General features: G+C 39.2%; 1 protein-coding gene across 2 annotated transcripts in view; it reads right to left on the reverse strand.

Moving 5' to 3' along the window:
- Window positions 1–541: 541 nt before the first annotated feature.
- CTDSPL2 (CTD small phosphatase like 2) overlaps window positions 542–12154 on the reverse strand; it is a 42875-nt gene continuing 31262 nt past the window's right edge. For both annotated transcript variants that reach the window (XM_068410286.1, XM_068410285.1), the window contains exons 9-13: window positions 6201–6263; window positions 6028–6107; window positions 3618–3744; window positions 3193–3288; window positions 542–2672 (exon numbers count right to left, since the gene is read on the reverse strand). In XM_068410286.1, coding sequence (XP_068266387.1) covers window positions 2607–2672; window positions 3193–3288; window positions 3618–3744; window positions 6028–6107; window positions 6201–6263 — 432 coding nt within the window. In that variant the 3' untranslated portion in view covers window positions 542–2606. The remainder of the gene's footprint in view (window positions 2673–3192; window positions 3289–3617; window positions 3745–6027; window positions 6108–6200; window positions 6264–12154) is intronic.

Consider the following 12154-nt stretch of genomic DNA (forward strand, 5'->3'; position numbering starts at 1 on the left):
TTTTTGTTGTGCATCTACGTCGAACTAACTCCCTCAATTTACATTTTGATTTCCCTCACTGCTCTGATCGTCACAACACAGATCCAGCTGTAAAGTGCAACGTCTGCTTTGGTTTCCTTAACTCAAGAAAGCACTTTTAGAATGGTTTTAGCCGAAGACAGGGCCCACGTGTTCAGGGACAGTGTTTGAAGAGGTGATCGTCTCTTCCTACAGTCAGAGAAAAGCGATGAACTACTTAACAAAAATAGTTTTGTTCTGGTAGACTAGTGACTTCTAAAGTGGTTCTATGATGCCAATTAACTTGGAGAAATTTGGGAGAATTCCACATTAAACAAAGATTCGCTGTTAAACTAATTAAAAATCTCAGCTTTAGATTTACATTTTAACAAACAACTAAAAAGAGCTGGCAAACCATGTAGCAATTCAAATACAAGCTGATGGTTTTCAAAATCTCTAAGTGTTTCCAGAACCATCTTATCGACATAAAACCAGGAAGGAAGGGGGATGGTTACAGGGTTCACACTCTGCGCAAAAGCATATATAAAGGTAATGTTATGTACATTTTATTTCAATAAAGACATAAGACAAACAGCGAAAAGATGCCCAGATGCCCTAAAGATAAATACATTTAAAAGATTCTCATTAAAATGAATCTGTAGTATTTCTTTCCTGCAAGCAAAATACCTTTCTTTAAATACAAAAAAAAAAAAAAAAAAAATCAGTATTCTGAATTGCAAATGTTTTCACTTTTTTGCAGAAAATCTGCCATGATGATTTTTTTTTTTTTTTTTAATGAATAAGGATTTTCCACAAAACAGGCTTGCTCTACATGCTAGGTTTTTTAAACAGTTCAGTGACACAATGTGCTAGCTACATACACAACAGATAATATAGTAAGAAAACACTCAACCTGATGAAAAGTTAAAATCTTCATTAATACACTGGAAAAAGTTGACATAACTCATGCCTTTTAAAATCAAAAATACAAAAATTAAATGTTTTCCTAAAAAGATTTTCCTTATTTTAAGGACTCATTTGAAAATGAAGCTGCATGTAATTTGTACAATAAAATTGTACAAGTAAACAGGTAATATACATAAAAAATTAATTGACATACTTCTCAATTATCAGTTGTCCACCTTTAATTTCCAATACTGTACTTTCTTAACAAGCATACAAAATATCAAACTTCTCTTTAGAAAAAGTGCCGTTCTGTGACATCTTTTACACGCAAACAGTCTGAGCCTATGGCGTGTTAATGCAGTCGAGAGGCAAAGCATCCTAACTTTTACAAATTATACCTTCCATAAAAAGCCTCCTGAAAAGGAGATTACACACCATTATAAAAATATCCACCTCTTGTAGGAGCTGCATTAGAGAACCACGGCTGAAAGACCATTTCCCTAGAGCATAGAAACCCCCTCTGACAGCAGGCTGCCTGCCTCGGTGGCGTGGGAGTGTACTGTACCACAGGAGTGGGCACGGCCGCCGCCGGGCACCTGCGCTGTCACACCGAGCCTAGAACTGATTGTGACGACGAGTGCCACGGCGGGACCGCCAGCCCGTGCCAGCATCGTGAAATACTGAGCCACTGTGCAGAATACTTCAGTCTTGGAGGGAACAGAAGGCAGCAGTAATTGAATTGCATCAACCCTAAGAGGTGACCACACTAGTTCTCCTGTCAAGATCTGCGTGCACAGCATAGTCTGAGGTATTCCTTGTCCGTCAGTTGGTTGTGCCACTGCAAGATACCGTCTGTCCAGAGTACACGCCGTCACAATGGTTTAGAATATTCTGAATATTAGTAATTCTTATATTCTTATCTAGCCAGTCTCTTGATTTTTGAAAAGATTTCGACTACAGTAGAATATTACAGAAAGAAAATATAAATGCAGGGGGTTTTCTTTCTAAATGAAACTTACATGGACTAAAACTAGAGAATATTTTTAAACAAATATACAGTATGCAGGCAGACGAAGCAGGAAAACGGCCATCCAACTGTTTAATAAAAAACTAAGAAAATTTGGCTATTTCCAGAAAAACTATGAAGCGCCTCAACTAAAAGGAATGCATAATGAGATTCTAATCTAATACAGGTCAAAAATGTAAAAAGGTTATAAACCTTAACAGGAAAAATAAAACAACTTTTACTGGCCATTCCTGTTGAAATGAGAATCTTAAAAGTAACAGAAAAGTGGCTACAAACCCACTTAGAGCACCGAACAGAGAGAAAATCAGAGTCCATTTTCAATCTCTGTTGTATCATAAAATCCTGTGTTTCGACAGGTCAAACTGCTGGTGGCAGAAACAGAATTCTTTATAAACTGCAGATGTCCTGTACATAAAAAAATTCCATTGGAGTCGCACTAGTTCTAAAGACACTTCTGTTCTAGCCTACCTACTGCGTTGGACTGTGTTGTACTGGATGTATGCGATCTCAGAGATAGAAAGTCTCTTTCTGTAACCCTTGATTATTGTTGGGCACCAAAGATAAGAAAAGCAAGACGGGGTACAAAAATGCAAAATTTCAACAGTAATGGCAATGTTTTGTTTCAGTCCAAAAGGGTCCTGCATTTTCTCCCCCCTCAGTAATTAGACAAAAGGCTTTAATCTGGGGGTAGCAAGTCATGCAAGCGAAATCTGTCTCTGATGTGAGGTCGGACATCTTCGTTCTGTAGGGGGGGAAAAAGAGGTGCTGGTTTTAGGAGAATGAACACATCTATAAATCAGATTTTAACAGGGTCAATTTTCTAACACCGGTATTTTAATATAACAAAATATAAGCCATGAATATATGTAATTACAAGACTTACAGAAATAACTATTCACAACAATTTAGGAGTAATTTATTTGCATTTTAAGAATAAAGGCACACGTCACAGCCAACAACAGGCATTACCTAATCCAAATGCCTACAAATTCTCAATTTCATTAGAATTGAGGTTACAATTCTCCATTTCTTGATTAAAAGCATAGTTTGAAGTAACAACATTCTGTCTTCTGTGTAAATAAGTCCTTATGCATACTCGAATTACTGTCCAGAGTATCCTTTTCAGAGAGACATACATGACTTTTAGCAGTCTACATCTCAGTGACTCAAAAAATCTTAATAGACATGAAAATACTTAAAAGATCTAACTAACATATTGCGGGGGGGAGCAGGGAGGGAAGCCAAGTAAAGGAAACACTTACCAGCTCTACAAGTTTCTCCAGAAATGGAATCAATTTTAGGAGTTCGTTGTCATTTTTATCCATGAACCAGCTTTCTATAGGAATTCCATTTGAAAGCTGAAGTAAAGAAAAATAAATCACCAACGCGTGATTTATACTTAATTTATCTAAAAACATGACTTGTGAAATAGCATTTTTGGGAAAAATGTTTCCAAGCTAGAGTTTATTCATATGTATTTTTCCTCTAAAGTTTGTATTAAAATTCACTTCCAAAATATCTCCTTCCTTCGCATACATCCCTACAAAAATTTCCACGTCAAAGCTGAACTAGGACTAGCTCTGAGAGTTCTGCTGAGCTGCAAAGCGCTGGAATTTTGAGAAAATCTGTCTGCCTTCAGAAAGTTTTTTGCCATATCTAAAGAGTTTGCTGGCAGCAGCACCCTTACCTGGTAAGCAAAGGCTTGCGGTGAATTGTCAATGATGATCGTTTTGGAAAGATCTCTACCAAGAATGTTTAAATCCTTTATGTAGTTTCCTTGTACACAAACACAATGCTCACGGAAAAGTCGATGCCTGTGATTAAAGTAAAATACTAATTAACGAGACAAATTACAACATCTACATTGCACAGGGGAAAAGAAGAGTGAACTTTGCCAAACGTCACCCAGATTTTTTTCTCTCCTGATCTACTTAGCTCCTTTTAAAGAGCTGCTCCTTTTTTTTTCCATTTGCTTTGGAGCTTTTTACTGGTAAAATTACTAGTTAAGGTGATTTTATATTAACCTGGTTCTGCAGGCAGTTGTTTGTACCTAAACAGAAAAGCTCAACTCAGATGTAAGAAGTGTTCATCAACAGGGTCTCGCTTTCTCGCCGTTCCTGCAGGTGGACTGACAAAGGGACCCCGAATACTCAATGACTTTGCGAGGCCCCAAGATCAGAAATTAGTTCTGCACAGGAGCCAATTTATTGGGGTTTATTATTCCTTTACTTTGTTCCAACTGTTACAGCACACAGCCCCCCTGCGCCACAGCATGCTAGAACACAAAGTTATCAGAAGAAATATTTTCCTTTTTGTGTTACCTCTGTTCGCAAGTAACCGATTTCGGTTATTAGAGCTTGAAAAAAGCCTCGAGGCCAAAACATTCCATCAACTTCTTTCCAATTAGTCTACTCCCTTTTAATTTATTACAGAAGAAATATACCGTAAATGGGTGGATAGACTAAAAGGACTCAGATTTTAAAAAATACCAGAATTTTCAAGGAATATCAACATAATTATAATTTAAAAATAAACTGTAAACTAGACAGAGTTTGGGTTTTACCCAGCCGCATTACCATGCTGTTTCTTTAAGGCTGCTTATATTTTTAAATGAAGTTTTTAGAAGCTGTACATAGTGTGCTTAATTTTATAAAGGGGTTGAGTTCCTAATGTTGCCATGGAGGAAAATAAGCAGATGCCTCGGCAGCGAATGAGTTTATATATAGCTCCTGAGTCACACGTGTGGAGTGCCTGACAAGGCTACCTCTAGGCTAATGTCAAAACTAATCATGCCTTGATGTCAGCTTTGCACTGGCACATGAATCACAACTAAATTCATGCATCACATGAATCTTTCTGCACATTCTCAGAGTCCTGTTTGGCTGTGTATTTTATTATCTTTTTCCTGTTCTTAACGCAGCTAAAATATGTATTAGGTTCTTGGAGAAAGATTTTTGACGCTGCGGATGCACACTGAGACTCATTGTCTGTAAGTGCAGACACCCTCCTTGTCCCCACGTCCCCTTTGCCTGGGGGATTCAGCCAGGGTCAGATCTCCCAGTGACTGAAAGTCTTTGGAAGTCTAGTTTTGTTTGCCCGCTCAAAATGCAGCAGCAAGTTGGTTTACCAAAACCAAACTCGGATTCTGTTGGGCGTGCCACATAAAAACAAGCAATAAGAGGAGTGTTTGTGGATGAAAACCAGGGAACTCTTGATCTTTATGCTCTTAAGGAAAAGGAGTTACGATGTGCCTAAACTACCAGGTGAAAACAATGGATGCAACCACTGTCTCAGTGCAAATGGTAATTTTATTATGTGTGTAAAGAAAATAAAGATTTCACTGAAGAACATTACACTAAAATGATGCAGAGAAGTGCTTTGCCAGGGACGTCCCAGGTATGGAATTTATACAGTTCAGACTCTAATCAGGTACGGTTGGTTACATGGGACACCCTGTGCAGGGTGAATCCCTGAGAAGACCCCTCTTTGGTTTCAACCACCTTCCAGAAAAGGATAACAGAATCAATCTCATCCGGCAGAATTTCGTTATGCCTTAAGGAACCGTTCTTGAGAAATGCCAATCACTCCCAAACAAAGCTCAGTATTCAGAAAAGAAACGAAAAACCGAAACAACTCTACTACAAAATCCACAAACAAATTATTTTGTCATTGAATAAGAAATAAAACCATGCTGACTGTAAAGATAACTACACAAGTCATAGTTTACAAATAATAAATCAAGTTTGAATAGCTGAAAAGTAATTTAATACTCAGTTCATTTTCTTTATTCATAATGAGCATTCCAAAGCGGCTCCAACATGTTTTTGATACCGTGAGCAAGGCTGACACGCTACACAGAAGGAACGGGTACGGGTTTTGGCCACAGAGGGCAATATAAAGCTGTCGGGGTTTATCTTATCACCGAGGCAATAATTCAACTACTTCATTTCATTTTCCTCTCACTCTTAGACCAGACAAAACCACAAAGAATCAGTTTAGCGAGACACGCTGCAATAAGAACATGTCATCATCACATCTGTTAGGGAACAGTAGTTAGTTTGCTTACAACAGGTACGTTCACAATTGGCTATTTTTACCTGACCAGTTGCTTTTTAGGGTCTAGTATGTTCAATAACTTGTCTGCATACACCTTCTTAGAAGCAGTAAAGAGAATGATCTATGGATTAAAGGGGAAAAAATAATTATTTTAGGTATAACTATATAAATATAATTTAAAAATGAAATTCAAAGGTAGTGTCTAACTTTTTACCTCATAAATCTGAGACATACGTTCCAGGAATTCTCGGAAGAATGGCCTTAACCGGACATAAACCTGAAGCAGAGAAGGACTTTATTAAAGATTCAGCTCTCACCTGCACTACTAAGCATCAGTTTGTAAATATGAGGTCAGAGTGAGCATTATGAATAAAGCAAACACCAAATATTAACTTCCTCCAGAATAATAACTCAATTAAAACAATACTAAATTAGCTTGCAGCCTAAGCAGCTGTAAGAGAAAGTATAAAATTATAAAATTAGGCTTAACAAGTTTACTGGAAAATTTGATGAAATTAGAGATCATTTCAATTAAAATATAAGAAGTTGGACAATCTCTTAAAGCAAGAATGAAACTGGTCACTTTGACTAAACACTTGAATCAGCTTTCACCAGCTGGGCAGCATCAGTTCAATTACGAGGTAATGTGTGCCAGCACATAAACTAAATAATCTTCTTAATGACCTTCTTCTACTAATTGAATATAGGGGTGTCAGAAGTGATTTAAAAAAAAAAAAAAGGCTTCAGCTGTTTCCAAATTTCCATACATTCAAATTCCCAGCACAGAACTGCACACATACATGAATTTTTCCCTGCAAAAAATTGTAGACTCACAGGAAGAGACACCAAGTTAAGAGCCTTCTGCCCCTCTCTCTGATTTAACTTAAAATACAAGACTTGGGCTCACACGCAGGCATCTGTGTAGGTCTGTAGCTTCAGGGCAACGGCCCAGCACCGCGGCAGACGTGGGGGCACACATCAAGCACTACTCTGTTCCTGTGGTGCAACGTTCAGATTTATACTGGAGTGACGGCCTGGTGTGGTGGCTGGCACAGATCTGGGCTTGGCCTAAACCAACAGCGATGACACACGCTAAGAGGTGGAAATGACAGCCCTGTGCTCTGCCTGCCTGCCTTTTTGGCTCAGAGATTGCCCCCAGATAGAATTACACTGTTTTGAGGAAAGAGTTACAAAAATATTCAGAAAGAGAAGGGAGTGTACTGAGCTGCTTTTAATTTCAACCAAGGTAGTTTCAGCTTTATCAGTTTTTTAACAGCCAGTTAGGAACAGGCTTAAATTTACCTTTAAATCACAGTAAATCTCCACAGAGGATTTGTATTCCTTGAACTGAACTGTACAAATTTATATGTGGTCACACCGAGTGACCAGAGGGGAAGAAAAGGGGAAGAGTTTAAGCGAATACAAAATTCCATATTGTTAGCACATGCTGCAATAGATCTTAGTCCTTTAAAGGAAGCACGTATTTTTAAACCAATGTGGATTTCATTATTTAGCTTAAAATTTGGTACGGCTTTTATTTGTTTCTTTCTTAAAGTGTCTAAAGTTCTGACTTAAGGTTTCTTTTTTTTCCCCCTACACTAGGAGCAATCATCCAAAGCAGACAACCTGCTCACGCCTGGTGACAGGACCTCTACTTCTGGCGTGTGAAGAGACACTCGTTGACTATGCAGACGATGTCCACGTCCCTTCTCACTCTGGCCAGCCCACACGTGGGGGCAGTGGGTCTGCAGAGACCGCAGCCAGCGCTTGACGGGTTTCTGGGCTGCGTTTAGCCAAGGTAACGACTGATAAGCCAGCTTTCTAGACCAGAGCTGACAAGCGTGCCTGCACACGACGTCTCCTGACAGGACTAAAATCTTTGTGACAAATGATGCCTCCTCTGCCATAAGGCAGTGAAGTTTTGGTCAAAGTTTACTTTACCACGAGAACAAATGTAAGGAATTAACTCAGAGTCTCTGGGTGACCAGATGCTAAATAACATTCAAGTTGTCTGACACTAAATTCAGTGTATATCGTCACTCTGAACGTTTGCTCTGTACCTACAAGCATATCATGCAGCCAGCAACCTCCCTAGTTGTAATCCAGAGTTTAGAAGATAAGTTTTTCTTTGCAAATGCCAAAAGGATTACTCTGTCCATGTCATTTTTCCTGAGTAATATTTAGTTTTTAATAACAATATTTAGTTTATTGCAACCTAAATCTTTCTCTTCAAAACTAAAAAGTGAGTCACACAAAGGACATTGTTTTCACTGCACACCAGTTGCTAGTAATGGTAGGTAAAGAGGATGATATTTGGTTCTAAGGTTTCTTCAAGAGCTTTATTTCAAATTAACAATTTCCTATTACAGAATAAACACACATCATTCAGAAACAGCCTCTTCAACGTATCTTCTACACACTCCGCTGGCAACCAAAGCAGCAAGCAAACGTATCTGTTGATATTTCAACTGGTGCTAATATAAATAAAAACATTTCTATCTAATTTATTGTTCCTTTTAAATCTGGATTGAATTACATTGGTCACAATGGCCAGTTAAAAGAATTTAAAAATCACTCAATTAGATCAGAGAACAGTTGTGGCTGCTCGGGTTCCTCATGTGTGCATGCTCTTTCTGGTTTATTTTTTAGTTTGTTTAGCCTGGGGATAATTGCAGCATCTCTGTAACGTGTTCTATTTCAGATTACTGCCACGCAGTTACAAGTGTGTATCTATCTTAGTATCAATCTTTCTCTAAGGTGGTCACATGCGAATGAAAACAAGAAATCCAGGGAAAATAATTTCTTTGCAGAATATGTATTTCTAGTCCCAGCTTATACACACACATACATAATTTAACAATGACGTTGATGGCAGATTCACTGGTGTGTTCTTACTTGTTTGTGACACTCTGGCACAACGTAAGGCAACCACATCACTACACCCAGCTCCGACGAGCTGGCACAGAACTCGGGGTAACCAAAGTAGAAGAATTAAGTAACCAAAGTAGAACAAAACGCACCCATCACTCCTATGAGTAGATCTAATGTGAAAGATAGTTTTTGAAAACATAGATAGAAGTCTAATAATAATTTTCACCATTTTTAATGACTGCAGGTTTGTCAACAGAGGTACATGGTATCATCTACTTCAAAGTGACTTATACTCAAAGGAATAACATATATGGAAAGCTCCCTCAAAGTTTTCTGGTGGGTTTTTTTTGTTTGTTGGTGTCCCCCCACCCCAATGATCATCACATCCCATTATTTCAATGGCAACAAAAGCTAAATGTGCAAAATCAAAACTGTCATTCCATGTCTTCCTTGTTCCAAATACGCAGGACTTTAATTCTTCGAAGGAGGAATTGGAAGGAAACATTATTCCTTTCATGCATTAAAAACCCCCAACAAAAGACATGTATTCCACTTGGTGTTAAACCCTCTGAGATGACAACAGTGAATTTCAGCATACCTGTAACATATCTCCATACCTGACGACTTTACCATCGTTGTACAAGGTGAAAACCAGAGCCAGGTTAGTTAACGTGCCCGTGTGAAGCTGCCCTTCCCCACTGCACTTCCACGACGAGCACTCTGCAGCACAGGGAGCCCCTGCCCGGCCCACGTACCCCACCTGGCCCTGGGGCACGCCAGACCCCAATACCAGGCTAACCTGGCTGCTCTTGTCTTCCCTGAAATAGCCTTGGCCCAGCCAGCTGCAAGGACAGCTGGATGTGCAGCCAGCCCCAGTTCAGACTCCACGAGACACACACGAGGCAGGGAGCTGGGTCTTGCTCCAGGCCTGGCAGCAGGCTGGACCTGCCAGGTAAACAAGCCCGAGTCATTTCTGACTGGACCATGTCTTAAGTGACTCACGAAGACCATCTCATAACCAGAACTGCCTGAAGCGCCGCCGGCCGTGGCTCTTCAAGGGGCAGAAGTGCAATTCTAGAGGTTCTGCTGAACTAAAACTAAGTCTCCCCAACCAAAGACCAGATTACTTTGTGGACACTGCCCAAGACACGCTAAAGCTTCCTGACTTTGGGATCCAAACCTTGATGGCTCTTCTGTTATTTCTGAGAGACAGACAGAGCGGAGTCCATCAGAAGGGAGAGCCAGAATTCACAAGCATTGGGTGCCTCATTCCACTGGAGTGACAAAGGAAAGCATCTAAGTCGTCGCTGGCGACTGTAAGATGGAATACACGTAACACTGTATTCAATAACCTACAACTGACCTATGGAGCTCCAGAACATCTCTCAAGGGTCACGAAGATCAAAGGGAATTATTCTGTGATAGATCCGGAAAGATGCATGTCAACTGAAGAACTGAGTGGAAACATCTGCCTTTGACTGTGGACTATGGCCTGCTAAGGCACGGAAGGCACCCTTTGGGTGGGACAGAGGGTGAGATGATCTCATGTCTGGGACTTGAGGCTGGCAACAGAACAAAACCTCTTTACCAAGAAAAAAAAAAAAAGATAAATTTCTTCGTAAAATAAGCTGCTTATTACGTAAAGTAATACAAAGAGAACAAAGTCTAAAGTCTACAGTTGAAGAGCTGAAGACTTATTTTTGTTTTCTAGTCAGATGCAAGATAGCACTTAACAGATACGGTATTTAAGAAAACGTCAGTTTTGCAAAGACTGTATTTTACTAAGTCCAAAACTCAAACACTGGCATAATCCAGAGATTTTTTTAAACGAAGAAAACACAAACAAATTATCTCCAAAGCCTGATGTAAGTAAGCCAAACTGTACCCAATTCACAGATTATTTTTTGAATTTTTTTTTCAACAGAAATCAGTAAGTGACTAATACAAAGGTTTAAAAAAAATCTGTAGGTCAGTGCTGGAATTGTGTGGCAATTTTTAAGTTGGCAGAACACTGCTCTATCCTCGGACATTAAATAGTTCTTCTGCATAACTCGGGGCAAGTTGTGAGAAACTTATGAGCAAACAAGCCCATATTTTTAGAAACCTTTCTTTAAGAACAGATCATCACTTACAATTCCTGAAACAAGCAACAACAGAGCTGAGTTCCTGGAGGTGAAACCTGTGCTTGACTCGCAGGCCAGCGGAGTTTAGCTGTACTTTATAACCCAGGTCAATCTGATTCTTCCTGTTGTAGTATCCTACAATGGCCAGTTCTGGAGCATCTTTTTGAGAAAGCACCTGGTTTATCATCACACTGTTACTGCAAGAGCACTGGCTTGATGTCTTCAGATGGGTAAGAAAATGGAAATGCTATAAACCCAGGCTCACATCTGCAGGATTAGTCAGAATTAACGTGAGAAAGCAAGCTATGCAGTAGGAAAATGAGCACTGAGCTAGGTCCTGCTCTTTCTTAAAAAATAATTAATAGATAATTGTCTAATATTTCTGGAAAACCTACATAAAGGTGGTACGTATTTTGATCGTAATGGAAAATATCTTCAGAAATGTCTCTTTCACATCTAGCATTGTTTTCTGTGGGTTATATTATGCAGTACTTTATATATAGTAACCTGCTGACTTCTTTGCTCAGGCAGCTTAGTGTCTGCTTCTCTGTTGCCAGCTGAAATGACTTTCAAAATGAAATATGGAGATGTGAAATTAATACAGGACTAAACCAGAGGTGATGGTAAAATTGATAAGCAAAAGGAATACATTTTAAAAGCTGATAAATAGCTCATCATTGACTAAAAATGCTAGGAAGGGTGTGAAGTACCAACAAACTTCAACTTTTATCACAGGAGATTATTTGTCTTGCACATTATACCCTAGTTAAGATGAACTTAATTGTATCCTTAAAATATTTATCTTGCTTATTACCTGTTACCTAGGAAGAGATGCATGTTTTGTCAGTGTTTAGTGTGATGTAAAACCAGCAAAAGAGAATAAAGGGATCAGGAGAGTGTGCTCAGACAGTGGCCAACTTTCTCAAGCCTGCAAGAAGCTCCCGTTCCTTGGCAAATCCAGGCTAGACTCCAGACAGCGAAGAGAAAACTCACCCAGGACCCACACAGTAACTGTACTGTACCGAGTGCGACACAGGCTTGTGTGCAATGCCGTTACATAAAGCTTTAGAAATATTGTAAGTCATTCCTTCCATTGACTTCAATTTCCTAAAGGCAAAATCCCAGTTAGATCTCAGCATAATCATACAACCACTAGAAGGACCAGAGTTATACA

The sequence above is a fragment of the Nyctibius grandis genome, chromosome 11 (assembly GCF_013368605.1).
Source record: "Nyctibius grandis isolate bNycGra1 chromosome 11, bNycGra1.pri, whole genome shotgun sequence".
Lineage (NCBI taxonomy): Eukaryota > Metazoa > Chordata > Aves > Nyctibiiformes > Nyctibiidae > Nyctibius > Nyctibius grandis.